General features: G+C 35.9%; 1 protein-coding gene across 1 annotated transcript; it reads right to left on the minus strand.

Annotated features, from left to right (window-relative positions):
* Window positions 1–612: 612 nt before the first annotated feature.
* LOC106178179 (cryptochrome-1) lies at window positions 613–12,579 on the minus strand. Its single transcript, XM_087002207.1, has 11 exons — window positions 12,172–12,579; window positions 8,022–8,130; window positions 7,308–7,450; window positions 6,591–6,775; window positions 5,968–6,056; window positions 5,491–5,631; window positions 5,012–5,182; window positions 4,518–4,658; window positions 4,075–4,226; window positions 3,163–3,368; window positions 613–2,442 (listed from the first exon to the last, which is right to left on the minus strand). Exons 1-11 carry the CDS (start codon window positions 12,336–12,338, stop codon window positions 2,327–2,329), a joined length of 1,620 nt encoding a protein of 539 aa, XP_086858333.1. The 5' UTR covers window positions 12,339–12,579; the 3' UTR covers window positions 613–2,326.
* Between the last annotated feature and the right edge of the window lie 102 nt (window positions 12,580–12,681).

Raw genomic sequence — 12,681 nt, forward strand, 5'->3', positions numbered from 1 at the left:
TTTAACAAATTAACATGCTTCCTAATCTTTGATGTACTCATGTAATTACCAGCTTTTCTGTATCCTACTCGATGCTGGGAGGAGGCGGGTAAATCAGAGAATGGCACTGCGTTCATAGAATGATAGTTTCATTAGTAATGAGCCCAATTAAAATTGTGAACATGCTTAATAACATCTCTATTGCTGTAGGGGGCATTGCAGTATTCCCTTAAATATTTTCATGAAAAAAAAATTGCTAAGTTTTAGATGAAAAATTTGTAAGGATTTCAAATTTTCTTTTAACCCAGATTTTCCCTGTTGAATTGACAAGAAAGTGCAAGATAAGATTTCATAAATTATTTTTGCACAAAGTGGGTACAAAAACATGTTTTCAGTCTCCTGTGCTTTGCTTCTTTCTACCAATTTTGGAATCTGCGACGTACTCCTGTGCTATATGCAAAAAATTAGTTGGCATTCACCCATCCCCCAACTTTTTGTCTCTTTGAGATGGTGTTGTTTTAAATAATCACTTGTTCGTTACCTAAACAAATAACTTCAGAGTTCTAGCAGCTCATGCACTGGTCTTGAACATCCCATAAAGCTGAAATAGCCAAAAGACAAAACAACACTAGGTAAAGAATAATGTTTAATAGATCTAATGGGTTTGTATTACACATAATATCTTTTTCATCACTGCCATTTGTTCTTAGCAGATTTGAAGGCAATCAAGAATCTATCCTTATTCAAAATGTCTTGGGAATTTAAATGAATCACAAGTAACTATATTTACACAAAACATTAAAAACACTTAGTGGGAAATGATAACATACCTCTGTAATACACAAAATAGACTAAAGTATACAGATATGAATAAATTTCCTTCTAAAATTTAAGTACTCCATTTCAACGTCGGAGTCTTACATTTCCTTTTTTGGATTTTAAAGTGACTGCACTTCTACCCATCACAAGGATAATGGGTCTTAGCAGTTGTAACTAGAAAAATTCCATGGGTCCCAAACTTTTAAAAAATTTTCATGAATTTCTTCAATGCTACGAAGTGCTTACCTGTTTAAAAATGATTTTTTTTCATTTGGTCAGTCTTCTAGCTGTAGACTATTTGCATGCACAAAGCTAGAAGACATTTCCAGGATAAATAATTCAACTATGAAGTCTAAACTAAAATGTATGGTGGGGATGAGTCAGTGACAATGTCTACTAAAAGAAGATTTAAAAGATTTATGAAAATAGAAAGACTGCATTTATATGTTATAACAATTATCATAATCATGGTGTATACCACATAGATAATTCATTCCAGTTTGTATCAGTTACACTTGCCTGTCTTACCAGTCTGCTCTGCTGTCTTTCTTTCCTAAATATAAATCTTTTTTTCACAATTATTGTGTACATCTATGTACAATTTTAAAATAAGGATTTGCACGTTTTCAAACATAAAGGTATAGACAAATAAATAATTAAATAAACACACTATGAAGTGCTCTTGACAATTCTATTATTTAAACGAAAACACTTAAAGTATTCCTCTACATAAAACTTTGCAACTTATTAAAAATCCCAAAAAGGTGTGTCTGCTTAAACTTGGGACACCTTGACAATTTTGATATTTCCTCATGTACAGTTTGCAAAGTTTTGTAAAATAAACTTAAGTGCAAGTATAAAGACAGCACCTACTGTCACACAATAACTGTACTACCTAACACTTAGTAAAAGACTTAGGTAAACAATTACCATGTAAATAGCTGCCCAGGGTTCTACACAATGTTACATTTGATACTGGAGAGATTTCAGTATGCGCTAAGATGATACACTCTCTCTTGATAACATAATTAATTCTTACCACATTTGATATGACACTTTTGATTTTAAAATCAGAGTATTTCATTTTACTTTCATATCATGGCGCAACAATAACTAATACAACTCAAAGTCATCTACTTTAGTATGCTTAATTCTAAGCTGTAGTTACTGTAGCCATAGGGGGGTCTCCCATGATGCTAAAGTGAAAAAGCCATCAATATCCTGACTCACAAGCAAACCCCTACAAGGCTTCAGTACTGCATCTACTGTAGTTCTTGATTTGATTCCCTTTGCAGCAAAAAAAAAAAATAAATAAATAAATAAAAATAAATAAATAAATAAATAAATAAATAAAAATAAATAAAAAATAAGAAAAATAAATAAAACAAGAATCTTGTTAGTCTTTTCTTTATAATACACTGTCCTCCCTTAACCTCTCTCTTTTAACTCTGAATCTTCGTCATGCTCCATCACCCTTTGTCTCGCTATCTGCCCTGCTCTGCCTCACTCTTTACCCTTCGCAGAGTCACTATCCATCCTCCTCTGTGCTTGTTCCTGCAGTATGGTGCTGATGTTGGATCATTTTCTCCTTGGACAACATAGCAGCTTTAGAGGGATGGTGGTGAGATGTGCGATATGCTGGAACTGAAAAAAAATTATACGATAGCAATTTGAAATAATATTTTCAAGTCCATTTGGTTGTTTTTCCAAAAATACATTATGAAATTCAACATACTTACGTATCTTTATATATATATCAGTGTTAAGTATTCCTGATGGTCTCCCCACCTCCACATGCGCCGTCACTGCAGGGGCCTAGCAATTAACCCTCGGAGCAGAGATTTAATCCGTTTAAAGGAGCGTGTGGAGTCAGGGAGACAATCAGGAATCAGCGGAGGCGCTTTTGAACTGTGGTCCCTCTATTTAGTCAGCGGATCAGTAAGTACTCGAATCATCCATTCTGAATGGGGCTTAAGATGGTTACATCTTGTGATGTATGATAGATTCAACTTTTTGCAAAAAATTGGAAAGCATTCTTGGTCCAGATAATTTTAATGTGTATCTAAATTAAATGTTTACAAAATCCAAGTAGCAAAGCTATCTCCCTGGTTATTTATAACTGGGGCTGTTTTTAATATTTCAACATTACACATAAGTCATTGGCTAAAAACTACTATAATTTTTAAAAAAAAAAAAGGATGACACTAAGATTTTTTCTCATATATTTATCACTGCTTAAACCTAAATGTTAGTCCCAGTGGTCATCATCATGTGAATGCAAGTGTGGAAACTGAAAATAATATTATCAGTTAAACATCGAATTTAAAACATAAGAGAAAAAAAAAGAATAAATCTAAACCATACCAGTTCTGGAAATCCTGAAGAAGATATGTTGGTAGACCTGTTTCATTCTCTCCATGTTTATGTGACTGACCTCAGCATGGTTAACCATAGGAAGAGGGTAGTCCTTACCAATGATGCACTTGGCCATCTTCTGGACATGTTCTGGGGCATTCCATGGGTCATAAATATACTTAGCAGGAAAGCCCTTCAGTGCTGGGATGTATTTCCTGTGAATAAAGGTGTTTTATAATCGGAAGAGAAACTTCAATGGTACATTTTTGCTTTGTTCAATAATTGGAATAATGTGGCAAGAGAGAGTCACCTGAAATGTTATCAGAATGGTACAGCGCGAGGAGGTTTGATTAGTATTATAACAGCACAGGAACCCATTTAGCCATAAAACAATTATTGAAGGTGGGGCTTGATCAGGCCCACAGAACACCCATGTGTGCATGGGGGTTCCTAAAAAGTCCAAGGCTACATATAAAGAAAGTAAGAATACTCTTACCTATAAAAACTGCTAAAACGGGGAATAAACTGGTGGATATATGTCGATCTTGGGGATTCGAATCTATTGAGATGTCCTCCTCCTTTTGAGAATCAGCTGTGCTGGGAGAAAGTGCTTGTGCCACGTGACTGAATACCTACCCATGATTGGAGGAGTTCTTCACACGGGCAGGATTATGATAATCAGATGACTCCCTCACGCAGGGTCTTTGTCTTATAAACCCAATTATTGCTTGGGCGATAATTGATCTTATATCAGCTAAATAAAACAAGGTGTGCTGGCAAATAAAATTGGACATTAAACAAAATAATGAAAATTGTTTTTCACATCCCCAGATATTTACAGAACAGTTAGGTGAAAACAAAAACACTGATAAAAGCAAGAAAACTGTGCACTTTGACATAAAAACAGCACAAACTCAGTACCTGACAAAATCTCCATTAGGGTCTGCCATCTTTCCAAACCCTACAGGACAGTAGCACTGAAAGAACTGTTGGAAAAATGAACTGCAGGAAAGCCACATCCACATGCCAGCATTCATACTCCAGTCTGTATCCAACAGAAACTCATCAAACACCTGGGACAAAGGAAACAGCAATCAGACAGGTCTCTCATTGCACACCATGACTTCAACACAATGCATCCAACTGTAATCTATTGCACAGCCATATGGATCAATTATAGATGTAATGCACTACAACTGATATAATACGCTTGCATGTACTTGCATAACTACCACATCAGTATCAAAAATTTGCCAAAAGGCAGATGAAATTTATAAATCCCATAAAAAAATCCCACAAGAAGTTACTTTCATATAAACCCTTATTCAACGGATATTAGCTATGCAAGTTCAAGATAGACAAACCTTCATGCCTTCCTCCCAAGAGATCCACAGATTACCGCGTGTAAGAAAGCAGGCCACAGCATGGCGGGCTAAGTGATGAATCCAACCTTCTTGCCGCAGCTGGATCATTATAGCATCTATCCATGGAAAACCAGTTTTACCCTTAAATAAAAAAGTGAAAAAAAAAGTAAATTCTGTAGATTAATTATGTGTGTGCTACAGCTGTGTACAAGTCTAGCATCTTTCCAACAGAGACCATGCCTTACAAATTTGCTTGATAATTTCTTTACCCAAAGAAAGGATTCCCAAATCACCAATAATGTCGCTACTTGCATATTTGAGCTAAAAATATAATTATAGTAACATTATAATCATGGAACATAAGGCAAAAGAAACTAGTGTGATACCAGAATACTCAGTTCAATGGGAGCACATGAGCATCACATCTTTTTCTGGGTCCTTTAGGAATCCAGAAAGAGAAAATTACTGAGAAGGAAAGGGAGGAAGAAAGTTACCTCAGCCCATTTAGCTAGTGCTATAGCATTTCTATCCCATGGTATTTGTATGCACACAGGATTGCCCACCATTCTATCAAACTTTGGATTATTTGTGGCAACCACATAGAAGAACTCCCTCCACAGCAGCTGTCCAAAAAGTGAAACTGGTGGGTCACTTCTTTTCTTTACCTGTTAAATATATAATAAAAGTCTGCTAAAGATGACAAATGTACAGCCCAGAATGCACGAAGACTGAAAAGGTAAGCCTCTTTCGGTTTTTACACTTAGAAATTATTATTATCATTAAGTAAACTTTAGTAATTTCAATAAATCATTTTTGACATACCCAAGCATTGTTCAAAACAAAATTCAAAATGTTATTTGTGCAGAAATTGTAATGTAACAACATAAAGACAGTCTGACACTACAGGAAAGAAAATTACCGTTGGTTGTGTTGGATGCTGTACATAACTTAACAATTAGTAATACTATCTTACCCGTCTGTATAACTCTGTCAACTTCCAGTGGAACAGTCTCACTGATAAGCATCCAAATCTGAGGTATGGACTGACACCTGTCTGGTTGCTCATCAAGGACTGGGGGGTCATCTTGGGCTTCTCGAAGCTGGCCACCCAGGCCTGGGGAGAATGGAACATAGTTGAAATATAATATAACTAGGGTCATGTTTCATTTTCATTGTCAACTCTATTTTTTTAACATGATAGATAAAGGCGTTGCAGTACCAGTGCTTTTCCGATGTGTACTTCCAAACACATAGTTCATCATGTAAAAGAATTTCTGTCATATTTTATCTTTACTTCACATAACACTATTGATTAATATGGAAAAAGATGACATCAGGAACAACTTATACTAATTCAAATGTTTTATTTATTTGGGTTCAATAGAATCAACTTCTCACCCTTCCCATAATGTGAAATGTTTATTTGGATTCAGTAGAATCAACTGCTCACCTTTCTCTCCAAGTGTCTGACAAGGCGTGCCAAACCTTCCTGTTCTCCTCCCTTCCATTCTGCAGGTGCTAAGCCCTCTGTATCAAAGCCTAAAGTGAAAAATAGGCATCACTGTACAGTAGCACCTAATTAAGTGGATGTAAACATATCTAAATATCCAAAAGCCCAAATAAAACATTCACTTCCATAAAAAACATGTCCTTGATAAAATTCTACAACTTCAAAAAAAAAATTTTTTTGAGTTGGTTAGTGTTACTTCATAGTTATTTGAGGCCAGAGAGAACACTTCCTGTGACAATGTGCTGTGACAACGCCTATGCCAAGTAGTGTTAGCTGTGACACTACACTTAACATGAAAGAACACAAAAACTGAAAATTGAAAGTGCAAAAACCATAATAATTAGGTATCAGCTATTGTACTGTGACAGCCCTTAATTGCTAAAATCCTTTAAGCCTTCTGGCCCTTTGGGGACAAACAAGTCTAGGAATATAATGTCCCAAAGCAAAAATCGTATCCAAAAATTAAACAAATTGACAAAATTTGACTGGTTCTGATTAGATTCCAAATGGCAACTGGCACAGAGCCAGAGCTAATATTTGCAGACATCTATGGCTGATCTTACCTAGCTCATCTAGAGTGGGCACTCCATATTTCTCATCATGGTCCTCCGAGACCACCGGCAGTGTCCCACGCACCATGTCCGGCGTGATGGGGTCCAGTGCCTTGGGTGGGGGCTCCATGCCAGCAAATATGGTCTGGAACCTTTTGTATGTGAGTGGTGGTGTCCCCCCATTGAGGTCTATTATTCTGTTGGAAAAAAATGTATTGTGTCACATGTTATTGGGAATAACACCCTGTGCTACCATCCTGTTTTAAATGAAAAATAAAAGCAAATAAAATTAACACCCTATGCTTACATCCAATAAAAAGGAACAGCCCATACTAACATCCTATTTGAAAATGATAAATAAAACTCAATGCAAAAAACTTCCTGTAACTGGTACAGGGCTTCAGGCTCATTTTAGTTCAAAGTCACATCCAGAAAATGCCAATGAGTTAAAAAATAAAAATTCACAAAAACTGCATAAATTAATCGTAAAAGAATCCATGCATCACGATTACACTGACTGCCACTTAGTGAGAATCCCTGCTGAGATAGATCAATCCTCCTAGAACAATTGCAATTTCTATTCTAGACACAGCATAAGTCACACAGTTATCCATTTATTGTGTTTACAGTGAAAAATACATGATGATGACAGCGTCACCAACCCCATTTTATGTACAGACAATTAAAGCATGAAAGCATTTGTCTATTTAACTCTTTATTTGCCCTTACCTTTTAGGATCATGCAATGTATGCGAGATTCTGCTGATGACAGACACTCCAGCACTTTGTGCTAAACTGATAATAGTAGCATCTCTCTCTTTGCCATATGGCTCAGGGTCCGTCTCAAAAGACAAATGAGTGGTTTTCCATTCCTAGAATGTAACATGTCAAAAATATCATTTCACAGTTTGCTTCATTTTTGCATGATTCAATAAACTAAACTTAACAAAAAGAAACTACTAGTATTTTTCAATGTGTAAAAATTAAAATTAAGATAGCTACAGCTAGGGCACTGTCAACCACAAGTAAACAAAATATATGAAGACATTACTAGTATATGCACAGTATATGCCCACAGATAACATTTCCATAGTGTGTACATAAAAATTGGCTGATCAAGGCCCATTTTCTTACATGGTCTAGAGAGAAAGAAAAACTGAAGTAAAATAGTAAAACGTTCCCCACTCTTTCTCAATCAGCCATCACTGATTGCTTACCTGTTGTCACTACTTCAATTAGTCCAATTTTCTTGAGTTAACACTCCTGTTAACACTAAACAGTTTCTGATATGTGCAATATATATGTTGAATTAGGTATGAAATATGAAACACCTTGCTACACTTTAATTGTTCTAGACTTAAAACAGTAATAAACCTATAACTTCAGTAAGATTTTCAGTGAAGTAATAATTATGTAGAAAATAATGTGTGCTATTATTGTTACCTTGAACAATTTTGGAAATACATCTGCTGGCTGCCCACGCACCACAAACAGTCTGGAATTCAACTTTCTCAGACTTGCATCTACATCTTCTAAACACTGTAAGAGGAATCTGGAAACAAGTAAATAGGGCACAATTATGTCAAGGTTATGCTTTCTCATCTGGTTAAAAGACAAGGGCAAGGAAATATTGATCTCATCTATTTAGTTCATCTCGCGTGGGCAGTGTTTTTATCAGTTTGCCATCTATTCAAACTGCACAATTTAAGATACTGTATTTGACAGCAAAACATTAAAGGTTTCTACAGACAGTGACATGGTGGACAGCTTTATCACACTTTCTAATCTTTTAAGGAATAGCAGACAAATAAAAGAATTCTCAAAATTAAAATGTATGGTCTTTGACAGTACTGGAGGCAGTTTTCACCTAGATGTCAACTGTATAGATTTTCCCATTGATTCAAAAAACCATAATCTAACTTTTTAGATATTTATTACAATCTCATACTATGCTAAACCACTGTGCATTACCAAAAACTTCATTTTTTTTGCAATATTAAGTGTAGTCCAACTGTGTAAAAGATGCAAGTTTGACATACTTAAGGTATACAGTGGTAATTAATGTGAAACCTTTATTTCAATTAAAAAAAGTTTCCTTCTCCTTGAAATTGAATCTTATCTTCACTTTTAAGAACACAACAAATTTGGTCATTGTACATGTATGCAGTCTACTTCATGCAAGTTCACTGACATGTAATTGTATAACACGCGTGATGAGACACATGTGAGTTTTTATATAACTACCATGATACCTAAAGTGCCTTTGTACGAGTCTACATAAGAGTATGTCTACTGCAATCCATGAGACAGGTGTCAGATATAGGACATATCTTCTCTTCACATTGCATATATGTAAGTCAAAGAACTCACATGTACATGAGTACACATCTTATGTAAGCATTTTTTATGTTCATTTTTGACACACTTTCATTTCATTTCTTCTGAGAAAAGAATTTTACAATATAACAATAATAATCATAATAATAATTCTTTTTAAATATAATAAAAGTATATAAAAAATATTTTAAGGAGGCCTTCCCCATGCAGAGAGATGTCTACCATCATTTGGATGGCCATTTTTTTTAAATGGCCAATATTTTGATGACCTCTGGACAGCTGGGCTTCCAATATGTTATCAATATGTTGTCAGGAAATGGCTTGATTTGTCAAGATGGGTGATCGGCCTAGACATACCCAGGGTGATGTTTTCAGATTAATTGATAAAAAGTAAAATGTCAGAAATCAAAAAGACAATGTTTTTCCAAGCCATGCAGTACTTTCCAAGGCACTTTCAAAACAAGCAGTAACAGAGTAATATCCACAGCAGGTCACAGTCCCCACAAATGCCCAGAAACCAGATGAAACAGGTATATGCTGTCAATTAATGTTCTGTGGCGTGCTTGATGTCATGCGTAGCTTGGATACGTACATGAGGCATTCCCAAGTCAAGAAGCCCATATAGTGATGACAGACAAGTAACAAGAAAAGGAGCGAAGACAACAGGGAAATTTGACACTTGTATTTTTTCCTGCCAACCTTCTACACACACACACACACACACACACACACACACACACACACACACACACACACACACACACACACACATTTATGGCATAACACACTTTTTCAATACATCTGATAAAAAAACCAAACCTCAATGAAACAAAAAAGGTGCTATCCAACTACTGTGAGTTAAAATAATTATCTTTGTTCAATAGCCCTTCTTTATTCAAAAGTCTTAGTTATCAAGGATAATATGACAATATCATACTCTATCACCATAAAAAATTACACATGCCCAGTTTATGCCAAATTCTTTTCAACCTACAGGCCACTCGAGTCACCAGGGTCCAGTGTAAGACATGGTAAATGTGTAAGGCATGGTGAGCTGTGTAATTATCACCTAGGAAGGTGTTGAAATTACCTGTCTTACCTATTTAATGGTTACATAGCATTAGAAGGTGTTAATAAAAGAGGAAAAACCATAGTTATGGCTCTCCTTAGTGAACAACTAAAGTAACAACTGGTGCCTAATGAGGTACCAAATCAGTTACCTAACGAACAGTCTGGGTCCCGTATCTCGAAAGAATCGCGCAAGCGTCTCAATTCCATAACTTCCCTACTCGTCCCATATAATACACTGTAGCCTCTATTTGATATAGCGATTCGCAATACGTAATGCTTTCGAGATATGGGGCCCTGGTTTACCTGTATACACGATAGTATAGCAATGCAGGAAATCTTTGAATTTTATTTGCTCAAATATCTAAGATAACCCTCAAATGAGACAATTTAAAAATGTAGAGAATTGACAGTACATGTACAAATGATAGAAAAAGACATGATATGGCCACAGCTTGCATTAGACTTGTACCTTTCCACAAACTAGATAAAGATATAAGCATGGCCGCTTGCTACTTTGATTTTATAACAAATATAATATACCACTTTCACATATCTTCACTGCCAAAAGCATTTTAAAGAACTCTGCAAGTATACTTCATCATCCCTAAAGAAACTGCAACCATGGCTCGGATGCTTGTACAGCCCACCATATTTAAATTGAGAAATAAAATATCTAATTGCTTGATTCACCGTTCAACTAACTCTGTCTCTTTGCCTGTGGTTGACGCATTTCTGTGCTTTAGCCACCTTTTTAGTTCTGGCACTGTGCACGCTTGCAATCAATTTGTAAATTCCGTGCATGGCATACGCACAATCAAACCGTATATCCAAATTCCACCTCTGATGTTTATTTCGGTCCTCTGCACAATCCAATTCAGGAAATGACGTAACCGCAGAGGTCGTATTGTCCAATGGCATGGCTTCTTTTTCGTAATTGGAGGTTAGAGAAGACCGAAATAAACATCAGAGGTGGAATTTGGATATACGTTTTGATTGTGCGTATGCCATGCACGGAATTTACAAAAGAGCGACGGGATGATGTAGCCTGCAGTATTCGCGGTAAGCGTGCCAAGTTTTAGGCCGCTCGGCGCCCGGCAGTATTTTATTTCGATTATTATGTTTAAGTTGGTTGAGTTTTGTTTCACAAGCTCACTCTATTTTATTGTCTCTATGGAGGTATATGGGGACTTTACGACATTCGGTTTGAAGGCTTTAACCACTTGTTATAGTTTATTTTTGCATTGTATTGGATTAATGTGGCAGTCTAAGGTTGTCCTAGGTGGTTTTTAAGTTTATGCACCCGGTTTTAATATCATTTAGCGATTTTACGACAATCGTTTACTATCCAATCAAGGTGACAGCCGAGCGTGCTTGCAATAGCTCTTTTATACAAGCAACAGGTATGTCACCCTCACATACCAACACCTTGCTGTAACATTGAGGACTCTAATGATCCTTGTAGCGCACTTTTCTTGTAATGCGCAATTTCCATTTCGGTGAAAGATGAAAAAAGCCTATACCAATCCTCAGTGAAACTAATTAACTGACCGATTTTCAGAAATTTCACTGGCCTGGTCTGATTTTTACTGCCACTGGGATTGGGAACAGAGGTTAACATTACAGACTATATGCCATATTTACTATAGCAATCTATCCTGAGTATCAATTTTTATAAAGCAGCATAAACAAGAATGTAAATTATTTTACTGTAACTAAATAGTAAAACTTCTAACAGATGTTCAATACATCAACCACTTCTTGTTGAACTTATCATCGGACAAAGTTTTGATCTTATTCTAACAGATAAAAAGTGGAATTACAGGGGTAGTTAAACCATTGATTAAACAAATGGGTTTAGGACCAGATTGTTACAGGGTTATGGCGAGTGTCAGGAGATCAAAGATTGGTTAATCAGAAGAAATAATGTTCACTCCAGGATATTTTGTCAAGTATGAATTTAATCTGGGAAAATCTTACACTGTGTACCTTTAATTTTTTATGCGGCCCCTTTTAAGACAAAGTGGGGCAGTACTAGAAGCAAATAATCCACAATGAAAATTACCCCCAAATCATACATGATGTGAAATACACAGGAACTACTACATACGACATAATCAAAATAAACTGTGAGGTATAATGCTTATCGATTTACATAATCATAAATTATCACAAAGAACATGCTTACCGCCATTTATTGATTCCGACTTGTGTAGAGCCAGCAAACCATGGATCTAAAATATACACACATCTGAAAGTCACAGCTCCCTCGAGAGCTTCCACTAATGCTGGGTTGTCGTGCAGACGCAATCCTTTGCGAAACCAGTGAATCACATTTTTCTGCGTACTTGTCATTCTTCGAACCGTTCTCTCGATTTAGATTGCATTTTCTTCTCGAAATAAATATGATAAATGAGGAGATTAATGCAGGTCTACCTCAAATAAAATGTCCCCAGGACAGTTAATATCCCGTATGATAACACTAAGCAGTTTGATACCCGGTATATAGACAAGAATCACAAATCAATTCGGTCTGTTTTGACGTTGCTCATGTAGATTTGGCTCACGTTTTCACGATGTGGTTTATCGTGCAGGGAGAATTTCCCAGCTGTACTAAAGTTCCCAAGGCAATCAAGTAATTTTACAGTAAAATAATGATAATTTATTAATTCATTTCGTTTAATATAATATTTTGTTT

This window comes from Lingula anatina, chromosome 1 (assembly GCF_051362555.1).
Source record: "Lingula anatina isolate TDL-2025a chromosome 1, LinAna3.0, whole genome shotgun sequence".
Classification (NCBI taxonomy): domain Eukaryota; kingdom Metazoa; phylum Brachiopoda; class Lingulata; order Lingulida; family Lingulidae; genus Lingula; species Lingula anatina.